This window comes from Platalea leucorodia, assembly GCF_965183815.1.
Source record: "Platalea leucorodia genome assembly, chromosome: 7".
Classification (NCBI taxonomy): domain Eukaryota; kingdom Metazoa; phylum Chordata; class Aves; order Pelecaniformes; family Threskiornithidae; genus Platalea; species Platalea leucorodia.
The window spans coordinates 44,138,580-44,155,152 of record NC_138829.1 but is presented as its reverse complement, the minus strand read 5'-3'; the positions used below and the strand labels follow the sequence as shown (position 1 = coordinate 44,155,152).

Here is a 16,573-nt window from a genome sequence, read left to right as displayed (position 1 = left end):
CGGCTCGGTGTGTGAGGGGCGGGAGGGCGGTGTCTCGGCCTCCCCGTTACCGACAGCCCCGGCTCGCTGCCGCGCTCTGCGTCCGCGGCCGTTGAAGAAAGATCCGGGGGGGGCGGGGGGGAAACGATGGAGCTTGGTTCAGCGGGGGCGCAGCGCGGTGCCTGAGCGCCGGGCAGGGCCCGGGCGGCGGTCGCGCCTCCGGTAGCGCCATGGATAGGCGGTGCTATGGGTGTGCGTCCAAGTTCTCTGTCTTCAAGAAAGAGGCAAGTCCGGCTGAGGGGGGTCGGGAGCGGCTGCGAGGCCTGAGCGGGGAGGCGGGAAGGCTGCCTCTCTCCCTCCCTCGGCGCCGAGGCACGCTTCCCGACCACCATCGTAGCCTTGTGGTCCTTGATGACTGAGCTCTCGTGGGGCCTATGTCTTTGAACGTGTGCGATCACTGGAAAAAAAAAAAAAAAAAAGAAAAAAAAGTTGTCATTAGATGTCATCCCTGTAATGCAATATTCGGTCATTGTCTCAGAGAATTCCCCATATACACACTTTATTATACTATGGGCCGAAATGGTGTCTCTGCTTCTAGCAGGAGTTATGTGCTGGTGCTCAAAGGCTCTTGAGAGTCTCCGTATTTTCAGCAGCAGCTAATGGTACAGTTCCCTTAAAACATCAGCATAACCCCAGCATTATTTTTAGTGCACTGTGGCCTGGGCACGGTTCCTGCACACGGCCAGCCAGAGCAGTGGGGTGTGTGGTGACTAGGTGATGAAGCCCTGTCCTGCCCCTCTCTTGTATCTCTGCAGTGTGGATGCAAGAACTGCGGACGGTCGTTCTGCTCAGGCTGCCTTAGCTTCAGTGCTGTTGTTCCCCGCTGCGGAAGCACTCAGCAGAAGGTGTGCAAGCAGTGTCACGGAAAACTAACTGGGTAAGATGGGAGTGTTTCTTCACCCAAAGACAATGTCCTGCTTTGTTTCTTCATTTTGCATCCCAATGTTGTGTAGCAGATCTCTGCGTGAGAGCTGTGCCTTGCACTTGTGCATGCATACTGCCTGTACCCTGGAGTTTCAAGCCAGGCCATTACTGAACTGCTGTTACATGAGCTGTGCAGTCCAAAGAGAGGAATCAGAATTTGTGAGGTTGTTCTCTGCGGTGACAGAGTAGTCTGAAAGAATCCGGTTTAAATCTTCATGGATGGACACTGAATGCCTGTGGATACCTTAGCTAGACAAAATGAGGTTCAGCCCCACCCTGTTATTGCCCAGAAATCTACACCCCTTTGAAAGCACTGGCAGTCTTTTCAGATGTGTAGTAGTTGAACGGCCTGACAATAAGATGTTCAAAGTGTTATTACCTCTGTGGGCAAACAGTGACACAAATCCTCATTGTTGAGGGGTCTCTGCTATGTGTAACCAAAAGGCTTAGAATTTTGTAGCATAAAATTGGTTTGCTTTTAAAAGAAAAAGAATAGTTGCAAACGTAACTTGTAGATTGCCTGTTGAAAACAAAAAAATGTAGTTCAGTAGCAATATAGGTTATACACATGAACAAGTAACACAAGAGCACAAGTGTACACCAGAACCCCTCTTTCAACCAATTCTTCTGCGTCCTCTTCCTTCTCTTGCATTTCTCTTACCTCTCTTCCTCACTCCTCTCCTATAGCAAGGAATTTTCACCAGTGAGTGGGGAATTTTCTGGCTCTGCAGGTGTCTAAAGGAAAAGAGCCTCTTGTTAGCAGAGGTCTTCATTTCAGAAGCACTCACTCATGAAAACAGTGTGAGCTATTGATGGTGAAAATACAGAATTCAGACTTTCAGTTTTGAAATGTTCTGATTTCCCTTTGCAACTCCAAAGCCAGTAAGAAAACAGGACAGCCTTTCTCCATGTTTCTTTTGTTTTTTTTTTTTTCTCATCTGTTTAATATTGGTACTATAAAATTACAGCAGAAAAAAGTCCTCCCTGACTGGATAGCAGGTAGATAATATGCATAGGCTGCAGCTCTGTAAGCTGCATGTATTGTTCTTCATGCAAATAGCTTTCAGAACTGAAACCTTAGAACTGGAAAGCAGTCCAACAATGTTGCATTCATTTGTTGCTATACAGGCCTTAGCACAGCGCAGATGTATTTGTAGCTGTGACTTCTAAGAATGAATAAAATACGCTAACTGTCTTACTAAGTGTGTAGTTCAGCAGCTCAACCTGAATACAGCAAAGTAGAAGACAGTTACACAAGATGTGTTTGAGGTGTGCAGTGTTCAAGTGTGCTAGAAGATGTCATTATGATACTGGTGGTTATATAATAATTTTTGTAACATTTTGTTTAGCTTGCGCATTATATAATTCTGTGTTGTTGCATGCCACAGCTCCTTTCAGAGTGTTCTGCTGCATAGAAGCTAATTACACTGGGAATCTTACCTAACTGCTCTCTATCTGCTCTCTGAACTGGGAGGTGCAGGCTGTGGGAGGCAAGCGTATTTCAGCCCCTCCTCCTTTGGATCACCGGTGGCCATATTAAATCACATTTTGTCCAGATGCAAAACAACTGGACCAAAGGACTAGAAATGAAGTCCCCTGCTGTCCCAGGCAGCTATATTATCTTAATTCCTTCCATAAGCCAATCGCTCTCCACATTAATGAGGTTATGAAAGGGGCTGTACCAGGAGGTCGAGAAACTTATACTGATTCCTCTTGAGCGGAGAGACTAGGTGATTGAAGCATTGCCAGTACCTTGAGTTCAGAGAAATCGTTGGTTTTGTCTTTCAGAGAGGGATCTCAAAGCAGTTCAGCAAAATGGTCACCACCAGAAAACTACAAAAAGTGAGTTGCACTTGCCAATCAGACAGTTGTTTCTGCCGCAGAGTAGCTTTTCAGGCCCTCACTCCTCTTCCCCTATAGAGAGCAGCAAAAATGGGAGTTGTGATGTGGGTATTTGATTGTTCAGAACTAGATTAAGGATGGGGCTTTTGTTTTGTTGTTTGGGTTTTTTGTTTGTTTGTTTGGGGGGGGGTGGGGTGTGTGCTCTTTTGAATACACTCCTGAACAGCCACCTGCCTACGTTTATCTGTGACTGATCAGGGTTGAAATAGCCCATTGGGCTCACAGAGGATGTTTTCATATCTCGGGTTTAAGCCCCTGTTCTCAACTGTCATGTCTTTTTTCCATCCTTGTCACAGGCGTGTAGCAGCTTTTGAGGCTAAGCAAAACCAGCTGAAAGAACAACAGAGGACGGCTGCAAAACTCCCAGACCAAGCAGGCTCCAGATACCAGGGGCTCTCAAAAGAGGATAGAGCTATTGCAGAGAGACTGGAGAGGCTCAGGGAGGAAAGGAAACCGAGTGAGTTTTGGAGGATACCAGAGATGATACCTTGGGTGGGAACACTGCTACTTGGGAAACATGGAACCTGGAGGGAGGGTGAAGTGCTGGGCTTTCAGAGCCTGCCTTTTTAGGGAATTGAAAGGTTAAAATTGGACAGAGCATCCACGTCCTGCTGCCACAGTGGCCAGATTCTATGATGATTTTAGATTAATGTTCCAGATTCTTTTTGCTTCTTGGGATTTCCCTTGAAACTGCTTCTCATTTTTGGGGCAGTATCTTACCTGTAAAATCACTTTCTCATTTTCCATTGTTTGGGGTAAAAGCCTATGTCAAGCCCAATAGGAGCAGAATGAAATGAGGCTATTTGGCCAAACTATTTTGCAGGAGGTTTTCTTTGGGTCATTGTCCTGGGCACAACAGTGCCAGTCTCTGTGAGATTATGTTCTGGCCAGCCTTGCTTCACAGAGGAGAAAAAGCACTCTCATCCCAGTCCACAGCTGTCAGGTTCTGGGACAGCCTTGTGGTGCTTGTGGGAGAATAAACTATTTAAAAAATTATATGCGATCTCTGAAAGGGAAAGAACACACTGCAAAGTGATTACTTGATTATCATAGAATCATTTAGGTTGGAAAAGACCTTTAAGATCATCAAGTCCAACTGTAAACCTAACACTGCCAAGTCCACGACTAAACCGTGTCACATCTATGTGTCTTCTAAATACCTCCAAGGATGGTGACTCAACCACTTCCCTGGGCAGCCTGTTCCAATCCTTGATAACCCTTTCAGTGAAGAAATTTTTCCTAATATCCAGTCTAAACCTCTCCTGGTGCAACTTGAGGCCATTTCCTCTTGTCCTGTTATGTGGCAAGGGAGGGTTTCAGCCTGATATGTCTAGGATTACATTGAGAGATGTGGGAGCAAGGGACTGTGTTGCCTAAATGACACTTATTTCTCTGCCTGTCCCTAGTATCCTGAGTCAGCTGATTGCCGAATGACATTACCCTAATACTCGCCTTATGGCTAGGAGATGAGATAAACTGTGAAGGAGGCAAGGACTCGGAAGAAAAGGATAGCAGTTACTATTAGGGTAGTCTCTGAGTCACTGCAGTGTGACCCCTCGTTCATGTCAGGGGCTGAGGGAAGTTTTTGCTCAGGCGTTCAGAGTCTGACTCCAGAAAGAAATACAATTTTAAGAAAAAAAAATTTGAAGCCTTTTGTTTTCAATAACAGTCATCTGCTCCCTTGGGTTATTCTGAATTGCAGAGTCCATCCCTACTCAGGCTGAGATCGAAGCTAGGCTGGCTGCCCTGAAGGAGGACTGCCGGGGACCTGTTCCATCCACACAGGAAATGGAGGACCGGCTGGCTGTCCTGCAGGGGAGAGATCCTCCTTCCCAGGCTCCCAGACCTGTAAGCTCCCTCAGCTCTTTAGCCAGCAATGTATTCTGAGCTGATGTAGTAACTGGTGTCCCAGCACGTTAGCCATTCTTCCTCCTTCAGCTTTTTTGCATCCAGGTGGCTCCATTCAGAAATCTCCGTTTCCTGTTTGTGTCATTGCTCCAGAAGCAAATGGCCAGCCTTTACCAGTTCACTGCTTCAGTCTGAATGCAGTATGTTCCTTTATGTCAAACATAGTTCATGTGTTTATTTTTAACAATAGATGCTAAGTGTTTTCCTCTTAACCCATTTGTATACTGAAGTGGTCTGATATTTTTTTCTGAGCTGTTTGTCTGTGTTTGGGGCTTATCAGCCCTACCTTCTAATTGTATCTTGTAGTTGTTACTGCATCCCAACTGGGCAAAATCTTGCTAATTATTCCAGAAATAGAAGCACAGAGTGGTTAGTCTTGAGATTGCAGAGGAATGAGTTGGATATATGCCTTCTAAGCCTATATGAATGATCTTGTCCCCGAGAAATTGTTTGCTCATGCTCCTTTTTCAGCAGTGCTGCACACCCAGCTTCTGTCATAGGCCTCAGCAGGGCTGCTGGCTGGCACTGTTGAGAATGGCACTTTACTTACATTGGAGGTAGTGGCAGAGCGGGGGTTGGAACTCAGCAGCATGTGCTCCTATACATTCAGCACCACTTTGCCTTGATTGGGTGACTGCTTTTAGAATTGTGCACATTCAGCACCTCTGAGAATGAAACCCTGAAAGTCTTACACCAGATAACCGTAAGCTGAGCCTCTCAAGATCAGTGGATGCATCTTTTTATGCTGCTGCCACCTAGGGTGATTTTGGTTACCAAACTTTTCCTTTGATTGAGTACGCCACTTTGCTTTCCTTTGCCTTTTCCCATACCCTCCTTGTTTCTTAGGTACACCAACCTCCTGACACCAGAAGTCTGGTCCAGCAGACAGATGACCTGTTAACTCAGCTGTCTGAGGAAGTTGCCATTGATGAGCATTTCAGACCAAAAGTCCAGCCTCAAGGTATCTATTTTGGCTTCCAAAGACCTGTTTCTGTCTAGTAATGCATGTGCTATAGTGAGAAGGGAATATGTGCCTCCCTATGTAGCTTACAGGTGAGCTGGGTGTTCAGTTTGTCCTTATCTCCCCCTTATGACTCCCAAATTGACCAAGAGCAGCCGTCTGGCTCCATAATGGGTCTCATTGTCTTTGCTTGGAGATGGTTCCTTCTTAGGGTTGTATTATTCAGGTTGCTCCTCTCTGTTTCTCTAAGGTGACCCTTCCCTGGGGAGGAGCTGTTGCTACTCCTAACACTCCTGTGCTCTGTTACAAAACATCGGAATCTGGGATACCATTATCTTCCTAGCTGCAGTGCTTTCTCTGTAATCTCACTGTAAAACACAGATTAGCTCACTTTCCTCTCTTCATGTACAGTGTGGATCCTACTGTGGCATGCCTTCTCCCATTATTACTCAGACTAATGGAGAGCAGCAAGCTGCTCTCATAGCATTGCTTTAGTTGTGTTGTCTGTGCCCAAGGAACATTTCTGCTGAGTCACCAGTATGTTCTTTGTGTCTTTTTGCAGCTGTTAGTAGCCAAAGTTTGAATGATCTCAATCGGGAAAGTGAAGATTGTGTTTGCCCTGCAAATCTGGACCCAAAACAGCTAGAGGAAGAGAAGAATAGACTTCTGGCAGAAGCTGCTGCTGAGCTGCGGGAAGAGAACACTAGGCAGGAAAAGATCCTACAAGTTGCCAAGAGACTGGCAGCGCTCAGAGGCGAGGACCCAGAGAAAGGTGGGTAGCAGACAAGAATATGGTGCCAAGAGAGGAAAAAAGTTCCTGTGACAGAATAGTTTCTTTTCAGAGAGGCGTTTATCCATTTAGTTCCTCTGTTCTGCAAGAAACAGACTGAGATTTGGTTCTGTCTATAAAGTTGTACAGGTTGGTTCCTCATGAAATCACTATGAAAGATCTTAGTTGAGGGTAGAGGCCGGAGCTGTCAGGTCAGACTGCTTTGTCTTGCACCCTTTTTTGAGATAATTCTACCATGCTCTGGTGCGGTTAACAAAGCTTTTAAAAGCAAAGCTCTGTTTATGGTGGGGATTTTTTCCTTCCCTCTTCCAGTATTAAAACCAAACAGTAATCCCTTTTTGAGGAGTTCCCATCTGAAAAGGATCTGTCTGTGCCAGAGCCAGAATGCCAAAACCAGCTCGCACCACAAAGGATTGTCTCTGGCACATAAGTGGGCACAAGGTCTGAGGCAGGTGTCGGTTACAGTCTCCTGTCTCTTATTCCTGCAGTTACACTGGAAACCTATAAACTCCCTGACAGCGATGAGGAAGTGGCTGAGGAGGAAGCCATTCGCAGAGTGCTAAAACAGGTCAGAAGTGGCAGCTGTGGTCTTGTTTATCTTCCTCTCAATTATTCCCCGTGTGTATGTTACCTGGTGAGCATGTAAAGGATGTGTTTCTGTTCCTGGGCAGAGTTTCATTCCTTCCTCTCCTGGTGCTTTTCCAATGCTAGCTCCCATGGTTCCATTCAGCTATAGGCAATTGACAACATTACATCTAGTCTGTCACATTCTGTCACATTGTCTTTCTCATTCATGCTTAGTGTCTGCTGTGGTGTGTGTCTCCTCTCCCACCCCACTCTGCTGGTACTTCCTTACTTCTTGTTTCATCTTTACCCCCACCCAGATAGACCATGGGTGATGAGATGTGTGCTATTTAGCGCAGCTTATGCCTAGATTTCTCTTTAAAATGTCTATGAATTGTCTTGCAGGCAGACATGAGCTTTCTGTGCTTAAGTTTCTGCCTGATTACAGACCACATGCGTGTGATTAGCATGATGTTGAGGGTCTGCTGATAGCTGCACTGCAAACCAGAGTGTGTTAGCTGAAGGCCCCTGCTGCTACACTGACTGTTCACAATGTACACACAGTGTTCAGAGTGCAGGCAGAGCAAGCTCACATCTCTCTGGATAACACCAGATGTATTCAGACTTGTCATCTCCTGTTGCTGCATGAGAGCAAGGGGAAGGGTGGGAGGTTTAGACCCTAGAATGAGGCTCCCAACTGTGTTTGAAACAAGAGGCTTCTCACTATCTGTTGTTACCAGCTCACAGAAGAAGCCGCCCTGGATGAAGCAAGTGGATTCAACATTCCTCCAGATCAGACCATGCAAGCAGGACCCTCACAACAGAACCTGCCCAAGAAAGCAAAGCAAAAGGTCAGTGAGCTGGTCAGGATGTCTTGAAGTGACATGTTCCAGGGTCTCAGGACGGTACAGTTCTGCAGCAAAAGTTTGCTGTATCCTAGGCTTGATGCAGGAAAAAACAAAAACAAAAACAAAAAACAAAAAAAACCAACCAGCTTCTCCAGAGCAGACAAGCTGAGTGGCTTCTACAAGGCTGACCAGCCCTGAACACAGCTGTGAGTCATCCTTGTACTTTTAAAAGGAATTGCTCCCTGGAATACAATTCCTTTCAGGCTGGCTTTCTACTGAATGGGGTGGTGTCCTCTAAACCCAGAGGAGTTAGCATAGACCCCACAAGATGGGTATTAGAGAAGGGATTTTTAACTCACCAATATAATTAGACCAAGAAGGTCACAGTCTAGTACCATACAGCCTGGACTAGGCTAAGTGAGATGTTTGCCAGTGCTTTCAGTATGTGCAGAATAGAACCTCTACATAGTAATTGACTGTGTTCTCATATAACGTCAGAGGAGGGAATTAGTAACAAGATATCCTATGCTCGGAATGGATTCCAGCCTGTTATGGAAATACATACACCTTCTCTAATGTATATTACAAGAATTAAATGGACCTGTGACTCATGGACACCTGACAGGCCTGTCCCCAGTGGAAGAAATTATTTAATTGTAAGCATTATTGAAAACATCTATCTCATAGGTATGCCACCGTGCGCTTCTGGGATTACTGATGTAAAAGATAGTGCCATCTTATTGCTGTTGTGTTAGGAAGCTGCCTTTGCCAGTGTCCAGGCACTGTGTCGCACTGTCTGTATGACTGTTCAGTTCCACAAGAGTTCTCTGTAGAGCAGAAGGAGACAATAGATGGCCTTACGGATAGATTTTAGATTATGATTTCAGAAGATCTTTTTGGCCCAACCTGAGGTATGAATCAATAGCAGGGGCCTTCTGGCAAATCACTTTCTTTGTCCCCAGTTTTCTTTCTATAACAGGGAGAAAACACCCCCACCACCTCCCCACTGCTTTCCCTTCCCACATAACTGCTTTCAGCAAAACCGCTTGATCACTTGCCTTTGCAGCAGGGATTGTCAGTCATTTGGTATTGCTGTGGTGCCTGCCGGAAGATCTGGGCGTCACGCCTTTAACACAGTATGGAAAATGTTGGTGTATATTACTGTAGACACTAAATGAGAGTGAATACCTGTTTACCTTCCAAGCAACATAGGTTCATGAGCAAATGATAGGGAGTACATTGGGTTTTTATTTAACAATCTAGATTCATATGGAGCCTATCCTTGTGCTCTGGGCAAGTTCACCTCACAGAATTAAGAGAGTGAGCTGTGGACCATATGACATGCCATTGTGGCCATCATGCATTACAATGAAAAGTCCTGTATTGTCTCTGCTGGGGTTTGAATTCCATGTGTCTGTTTTCTTTGTGAATTAGAGCCAGCCTACAACCACCAAAACTCTTGCCAGGGCAGATGACAGTGATGAGGATGAGTTACCCTGGTGCTGTATCTGCAACGAAGATGCCACTTTGCGCTGCCACGGCTGCGATGGGGACCTCTACTGCCAGCGCTGTTTTCGGTAAGTCTTGCAATACCTCTTGGTCTGAGAGGCGGGTCACAGGTAAGCTGGGCCACTTTTGTTTGTTCTTCCTGTTGGGCAGAAAAGCAGGCAGTAGAAGGGAAGATTTGAGGAACCCAGATCTGAGCTGAATGCTAGTCGTTATGGAAATACTTTGTGCAATCAGTAGTTATCCCAGGCTTCAGGGACTAAACTAGGCAGAAATGTTCTGTCTGTACTGCTCCAGTGCGTGTTTGGGCACATTGTCTGAGTGTTCTCTGGAGCAGCCGGTGTGCTGCATTGTGTGGGATGGGATAAGCGAGACCATTGTTCAGCGACTCCTATGGCTTGTTAATGACATTGGTGGATCATCTGGGCTGGATTCCCATAAGAGGGGAGATCAGATAGTATAAATTCCTGAGGCTTTTCTTAGGTTGGACTCTGCAGTCTTAAACCATGTAAAAAAATCTTTGTTGAAATATGTATAGGCGAGCCTTTTTTCCTCAGTCAGGCCTTGCAGCAGCTATAGTCTTGGTTCTTAAACATCTGTAGCTTGATTTTTGACAAAAAAAGTTGCATGTCTTGGATTTGGAGGGTTAATTCCTTTGAATACAAAGCTATTCCTCACAGCTTGTGTGGCTTCTCTTTTTCATGCCTCGAAAGTATTGGGTAGTCGGCTGGGTTCTCAGATTAGTGCTGAATGACATTTAGACAGCAGGATGCTAAGAATCTGGTTGGGATAGTAAGAGGTGCTTTTGTGTATATTCTCTCATTTCCTGCAAATGTTTTTGTAGAGAGAGAGAAACAGAATGGGGGAGAACATACGAAAATTGTAACAAAACATATGACTGGCAATGTTAGATGATTAAAAACAAAACAAACAAACAAAAGTGTCAGCAAACATCAGTAAAAGCAGAATCAGCAGTCTGGCAGGTGAGTGAGTGTATCAGTGGCACGCTGCAGATGGAAGCTTGTGTCTTACTCAACACTGCCTGCTTCTGAGCATGGTTAAGACAGCTGCCAATACACTGCATTTTAGCCACAACAGTTATTTTTCAGAGTTGTGTGGAGCAGACTGTCATTTTGATTCTTGTCACAGGAGTTGCTAATGTGCCTGGGAATCACAGACATGGTGCTGAAAATGAGCCACCAGTTACGTGAATCTCTCAAAGAGAGAAAGAGACAGAGGGACCTATTGTCATTTCCCATTCCAGCAGGCAAGGATGAGCTGACCTTTCCACAAAGCACCTCAGAGGTTTCTGTTACAAGCAAATATCTTAAGTAGTCAGTCCAAGTGACTGCCAGTCAGGTCCTTACAGCTAACCCTTGGGATGGATAGGTTTCTAGTTAAGGGCTGCTGGGAGACATCTTGTGCAGTGGCTGAGTGAGTTCCCTGCCTGGGCATTTACTTCTGACTGCACTTTGTGTTTGCTTCTCAGGGAAGGCCATGATGAGTTTGACCTGAAGGACCACCACACCTCCCGCTATCATCTTCCTTGCAAGTAGAAGTAACCGCACTCTTCATGGGCAGAAAAGGAGATAGAGAACGGGAAAAGAGAGGAGTCAGCCAGATGGGAAGAGTCCAAGTGGATTTGCAGCCAAAACGGGTGATGTTTTGGACAGTTAAAGGATATGCTGTAATCTGAGAGAGGCTTGGAGGGTGTGTAACTTTGTCCTCACAAAGACAACCAGAGAAGTGCAGGGTTTGCTGTGAGTGCTTGGGGATAAATGAGGACTTGATATGAGGAGGTGGATACGCGTCTATAAATACAGACGGTAAGACAATGCGGGTAGCAGTAAAGATGGGTGTTTAAGGCAGTACTGACTGGCTGGTAAGTAACTTCCTGCTTTTGCTAACAGCTTACACACTGGTTCAACAGGCAGCAAAGCACATTGCACTAAGAAAACTGTCTTATGTCGTGATCGCGTGTGTGATGAGAACTTCCAAAGCGTAATAAAAACTATTTACGGAGGCCTGTGGTTTAAAGTCTCTCCTGGAAATGCCTGATAGCCCTTTACAAAGTGTTGCCCTCTTCTAATGGTATCTTAGTCCTAGTGCCAAGTGGCTTAGGGAAAGAAATGAAGGATCAATGAAGTCATCAAAAATGTTTCTGTGGTGTGGCTGGAAAAGATGCAGGGCCTACTCTGCCTTGATGGGCAGTGTTGCTCACGTACTTGAAATGAAGGATGCTTTGTAAAGGTAATCTGCTGCTGATGCACAGCGTTGTGATCTGCAGTGGCCGTGCCAAGATTCCATGTGGTCTGTAAGAGCAGCATGTTAGTCTGGAAGAGTTGTGTATTAGTCTGAAAGTGGGGTTTGGCTCTCTTTATTATTTGGTCCCCTGGTAGGATAAAGATGTTACCTGTGTGATGCTCTTTATCTGGCTATGAGAGAAGCTCAGTTTAATACGTTCATATCCCTTCCTGAAGACGGTCCAGATGCAAGTGGCACTTGCCAGTGACTGAAGCACCCAGAATTGCTTCAAATATCCGACTAAAGTTGCCCTAAATTGGCTCTAAAATCCTATCATGATGAGCTCTTCTCAGGACTGTAATGTGACTTCTGAGACAGCTCTCTAAGGCTGACAAATTCCAATGGCAAAAAAATCAAGGATTTGCCTTTGACAGGGAGTTTCCAATGAATCTTGCCTGTCTGGTTTGACACTGCCACTCCCAGCTGTCTGCCCTGCCCCTGTGCTTAAGGTCACTGCCTCTGTAGGTGAGCTGACGAAACAGTGTTTGCCTGTACCTCAGCCAGCCCTGGTCAGAGCACAGCAAATAAATTAAACTACTGCTGAAGATGAGTTTGTGCTAACATGCTGGACTGGATCAGGCCCTTCAACAGAAACCTGTGTCAGACAATGTAGAATAGTAATACTGCAGGTTAACACACTAAAAATTGCAAGCATGTCCAGCAGTGCCATCAAAACCCTTTGTTAGGAAGGGGTGGCAAAACCCGACTCTTGTGGAGGATCTTCTTTCTTCCGGCAGTTCTTGCTTCACCAGTGCCTGTCTCTTTGCAACAGGTAGGTAGGAAAACTACTTGAGTTGTTCTGATGCAAGAGCTCACAGTGAGCCTTGTGTTACACAAAATTTAAATAGAGAGTTACTGCCCTGAGGAGCTTGCAGTCTTAAAAATGAGAACAAAATGCTGTTCTGGCTTTGTGTTATTGTAGGAATGACACTTTTTCATTGCTATTTGATCCGAATAATTAATCTGATAGCAAGACAGTCCAATTCTGTCTTAAGTTAAATCCTTTGTGTTTTGCATGTACAGGAGAAGATGCAAATACCTGTTCTTATATCTCTTCTAAGACTGATCCACTCCTTTGGGCTTCAGCCTATGTCCTTTCCAAGCAGTTCGTAGACATTTCAATTCTTGCTTTACTACTGCTTTTTTTTTTTAAATGTCTTAATATGAGCTGGTGCACTACTTGCAACATTTGAATGCTTCATTAGCCACAATGAAACTTTGAGCTCCTTGTGCAGTTAGGCTGTCTGTGTCTTGTAAGCCCTGCCCTGTTCACATCTGTAGTAAAGGAGCAGGTTACAGCTGGAAGCAGTTTTATTTAGTTTCCCAGATTGGTTTCTGTGGGGTCATCCCAAGGAATCCAGAAATGCACCCAACCCAATACCTGAAATAGAACTTAGTCATATGTTGAAGAGTCTCTTCGAGTCATACACACACATGCTGATGCTTTCCCTCCACCACTAATGGACATTGTTGTGGCTGTGGAGCTTTCTGCATGTAATTGGCCATTTTAGTGGCAGCCCAATCACTTTCCCCTGAAAAGCCATTCCCACTGTAGCTGTTGCCTCAGTGACCTCCATGTAGGAAGGGTAGAAGGGGTATCTAGATCAGCTGTCTGTAGGAAGCAAACCTAGCTGAATCTGTCATTGTGAAAGAGGAATGCTGTGTGACCTTCAAGTGGCCAGAGCACTTTTAGCTGTGTTGCTTACTCCCTGTCCTTGAAAAGGTGCTGGTAAACAAGTAAAGACACTGGCAAACAATCAGTTCCTGACAGGCCAGATCAACTTCAGTCATAGCCATTCAAGGACCAGAGAGAGCTTGGTATCTTCAAGAAGGAGAATGAGCTGCTTTGCTTCCATCTTTGTAGCATGCCATGAAGGCACAAGAAGATTTTCTTTCCCTCTCAAAATGCTTTGTATGTGAGCTATCAAATGTAGGCTCCACTCCAACAAGAATTCAAAATAATGATAACACAAGATTGAACTTAAATTAGCTTACAAAGAGAGGTCTCAGCTTCGTTAAACTGTATTAACTTGCATTTGCTGTTATTCATGAGCATGCACATTTTCTCAAGTGCTGTAACACGGTCATGTCCAAATGTAGCAGCCAGAATATTTTTAAAAGCAATCTAAGTGTTGATCATAACTAAGGGAAAATTGCATTAAAGCTTTTTTTTATACACCTTTATAAACCTTCAATTAGAAAAGCACATGAACTTTCATACATTCTGAATTATCTTGGTATAATCAAGAGGGCAAAGTTCCTGTAAAGAAACATTCTTGCACAGTACACAGTATCTGCATACCAAACATTACAGCCTTATGCTAGTGATGGTGCTGATAAACAGCAAAGTTAACTGGAAGCTGTTTGGGGAGGAAAAAAAAAAAAAATTAGTCTATCCTTATGGTCTAGGCTGACAACAGCCAAAAATTAAATAAAAGCAAGTATGATTTACTACTTTTAAGAACTAAACAAAAAGAAGTTGGTCTCATTGCCTTATGTTGCTTTCTTTTTTTTTGCACCAGTGAGCTGAGAAATCATGTAGCACTGGCCACATATTGCTTTGTTCCCCGTGATCACACTGTGCTCATTTGAAGCGCTCTCATGTGGTAGTGATGTCCTTGTATATCAGAACCAACGGCACATCATAGGGGCTGCAGTTTAATCTTTGTCTGCTACTTGCAGAATAAGCATAAAGACAATTTCTGTCAAGCAGTGTTTCAAGAACTTGCTTTTTCCTGGGTTCTGACAATGTCTGCCTTAAAGCATAGACAAAAATTCTCTTTGCATCACTTCATATTGAGGGAATACAGAACGATGCCCAGGGTGGAGAAAAATCTCTCTCTTCAGCCAGAGAAGAGGCATCTCAGGTCTTTGTGTTGTTGCAGCACAGCAGAATAAAACATAGCCTCCTGGTAGGGTACGTAATTAATCTGGACTCCTATGCACTACTGTCCTGCAGCTAATTACAGCTCTAGTTAAACTCTATTTAGCTCCAGCTCATGGCCTGTCCACCTAGATCTTCGATCTTCCACCTGAACTTCTCTTTGAACCTAGTCTGTGTTTTTAACAGTGCTCAGAGCTCTTTGTCAGTGTGCTGCTCTCCTTTCTCAAGGGGTGTGATACTTGAGTCTTAGCAGGTGTCAATCCATGAGCAATGCCAGATCTACAACCAGTGCAGCTCTGGATTTAATTTTGTTGTTATTTATTTTACTTACAAAGTTGAGATTTCAGGAGAGCAAGCATATCCTATTAGCCCCTTACTAAGCCAAAAATGGCATGTCCCTAGGGCTACCATAGGTATATATGGACCCGATAAAGAGCGAGCATTTCTCCAACCTAGCGGGTGAGGCTTAGAGCCTCTTAGAGCAGCCTTAGGACAAGGTATGAGCTGCATGGCTTGCTAACGTCCACGAGGCTGTCACATACAAGAACAGCATGTGAAGGGAAGCAAGCCCTTACATCACGGTTGTTACCGCAGTTTGGATTTTGTCCTCTCAGAGATGTGCAGAGCCCACAGCTCGTTCACTGACACGTCTGCTGGAAAACAGGAGGGAAGCAAAAGGTAATAGTCGTCACCCTGTTACTGATAAAGATGAAAAGACTAATGTATTTAAGATATTACTGGTCCAGCCCAAGAGTTCTTGTTTGTCTTTGTTAGCTAACCTGCATGTCCCTTTTGTTCCGGAGTTGGCCCCTTCTGTCCCTGTCTGACAAAACCTGTACTCATAAGCTAGCCTTGAACATACTGGTACACAGGAGCCCCTCTGGATGTGACTCAGCAACTCATCTCTTGTGTTTGAGTGGCAGGCATGAGAGCGTAGGGGCAGGACATAATTGTAAGAGTCTGCTCTGCCTAAGCAATCAGCCTCCATTTGCTGTCTTATTTCCTAGCCACATGTGTCAAGTTACTGACAAGTAACTCTCTTGCTGAGAGGCTGGATGTAGTTTCCTTTGTATTTTTCCAGCCACACGTTAGTTGTAGCCAGAAGAGTTTGTGCAGCAAGACAATGTGTCCTACTTCACTTCTCAGTTGTGAGACCTGCCTGTCTGCAAAAGACCCAGTCCGAGATGCTCTCTGCAGGGAAATTGGGAGCAGGTATTTTTTCACTTCAGTTTTTCTTTAGCATCTAAAAAGGGCAAGCAGTGTAGAGCTGTTTTTCTCTGCTTTAATATACAAAATGAGCATTTTTCCAACATCTTTTTAAATGATGAGAAAAATCATTCCCAGACCTTGCTCCTTTAGAAGACGCTTCTAAATCATTAAGTCCTACATGCCACAAAAAGGAAAGGCAATCTCTCTTCCCCTAGCCTTAGCAGCTGTTTCACTAACTTCCCCTTAAGCAGACCAGGTGCACTCAAACATTTTCCTTCCATCCTACTATATATTTTCTGTCCAACCTTCATGAATAACAGAGGCTTAATAAGACTCACAAAGTATGTGCAATGCTGTAGAGTCAGGTACAGCAGTAACAGGCAGGAGATCACAGCTGGGTCCCAGCCAGACTGAAACAGGGTGCAGCTTAACAGTAACTGATTTTCCATGTTGGTGAATGAGTGATAACCAATGCCTTGTTTTCCTTGCAGTGGACGGAAAGAAAGAAGTCTTGATGAGCTCTTGAGAACTCAGTGCTTCTCAGCCAGCATGGAAATTCCCAGAAGAAACTAAAGGAAGGACATCTTGTCCCATTCTCCAGGTTTTAACATGCCCTTTAAGAATCAGGAAAATGTACAATCTAGCTCCCTGCTCTATGTGTAGATCTGGAAGGAGTGGAGACTTCAAACCACTGGTAGAAAGTTCACAAACTTGGTGATGTTTGTCAGTAAGTC

The 16,573-nt window shown here is 44.8% G+C and overlaps 1 protein-coding gene across 6 annotated transcripts; it reads left to right on the top strand.

Annotated features, from left to right (window-relative positions):
• Positions 1–74: 74 nt before the first annotated feature.
• Positions 75–16,571, top strand: ZFYVE19 (zinc finger FYVE-type containing 19). 6 transcript variants are annotated; one of them, XM_082316701.1, is made up of 13 exons: positions 78–263; positions 795–916; positions 2,752–2,805; positions 3,162–3,322; positions 4,568–4,713; positions 5,620–5,734; positions 6,297–6,506; positions 7,013–7,092; positions 7,829–7,939; positions 9,371–9,513; positions 10,932–15,308; positions 15,777–15,842; positions 16,331–16,571. In XM_082316701.1, the coding sequence occupies exons 1-11, from the start codon at positions 210–212 to the stop codon at positions 10,996–10,998; spliced, it is 1,263 nt and encodes a 420-aa protein (XP_082172827.1). In that variant the 5' UTR covers positions 78–209; the 3' UTR covers positions 10,999–15,308; positions 15,777–15,842; positions 16,331–16,571. The 6 variants fall into 6 exon arrangements, with proteins under 6 accessions (XP_082172831.1, XP_082172830.1, XP_082172827.1 ...); XM_082316704.1 differs by having other exon boundaries at positions 76–263; positions 7,836–7,939; positions 10,932–15,842; XM_082316700.1 differs by having other exon boundaries at positions 10,932–15,842.
• Positions 16,572–16,573: the final 2 nt, after the last annotated feature.

What these genes read in the sequence shown, in the direction of transcription:
- ZFYVE19 (XM_082316701.1), top strand. Translation starts at nt 210, where the DNA reads ATGGATAGGCGGTGCTATGGGTGTGCGTCCAAGTTCTCTGTCTTCAAG. An exon ending in TCTCTGTCTTCAAGAAAGAG is followed by an intron (nt 264 to 794) that starts GCAAGTCCGGCT and finishes GTATCTCTGCAG; the next exon opens with TGTGGATGCAAGAACTGCGG. An exon ending in AGGCGAGGACCCAGAGAAAG is followed by an intron (nt 6,507 to 7,012) that starts GTGGGTAGCAGA and finishes TTATTCCTGCAG; the next exon opens with TTACACTGGAAACCTATAAA.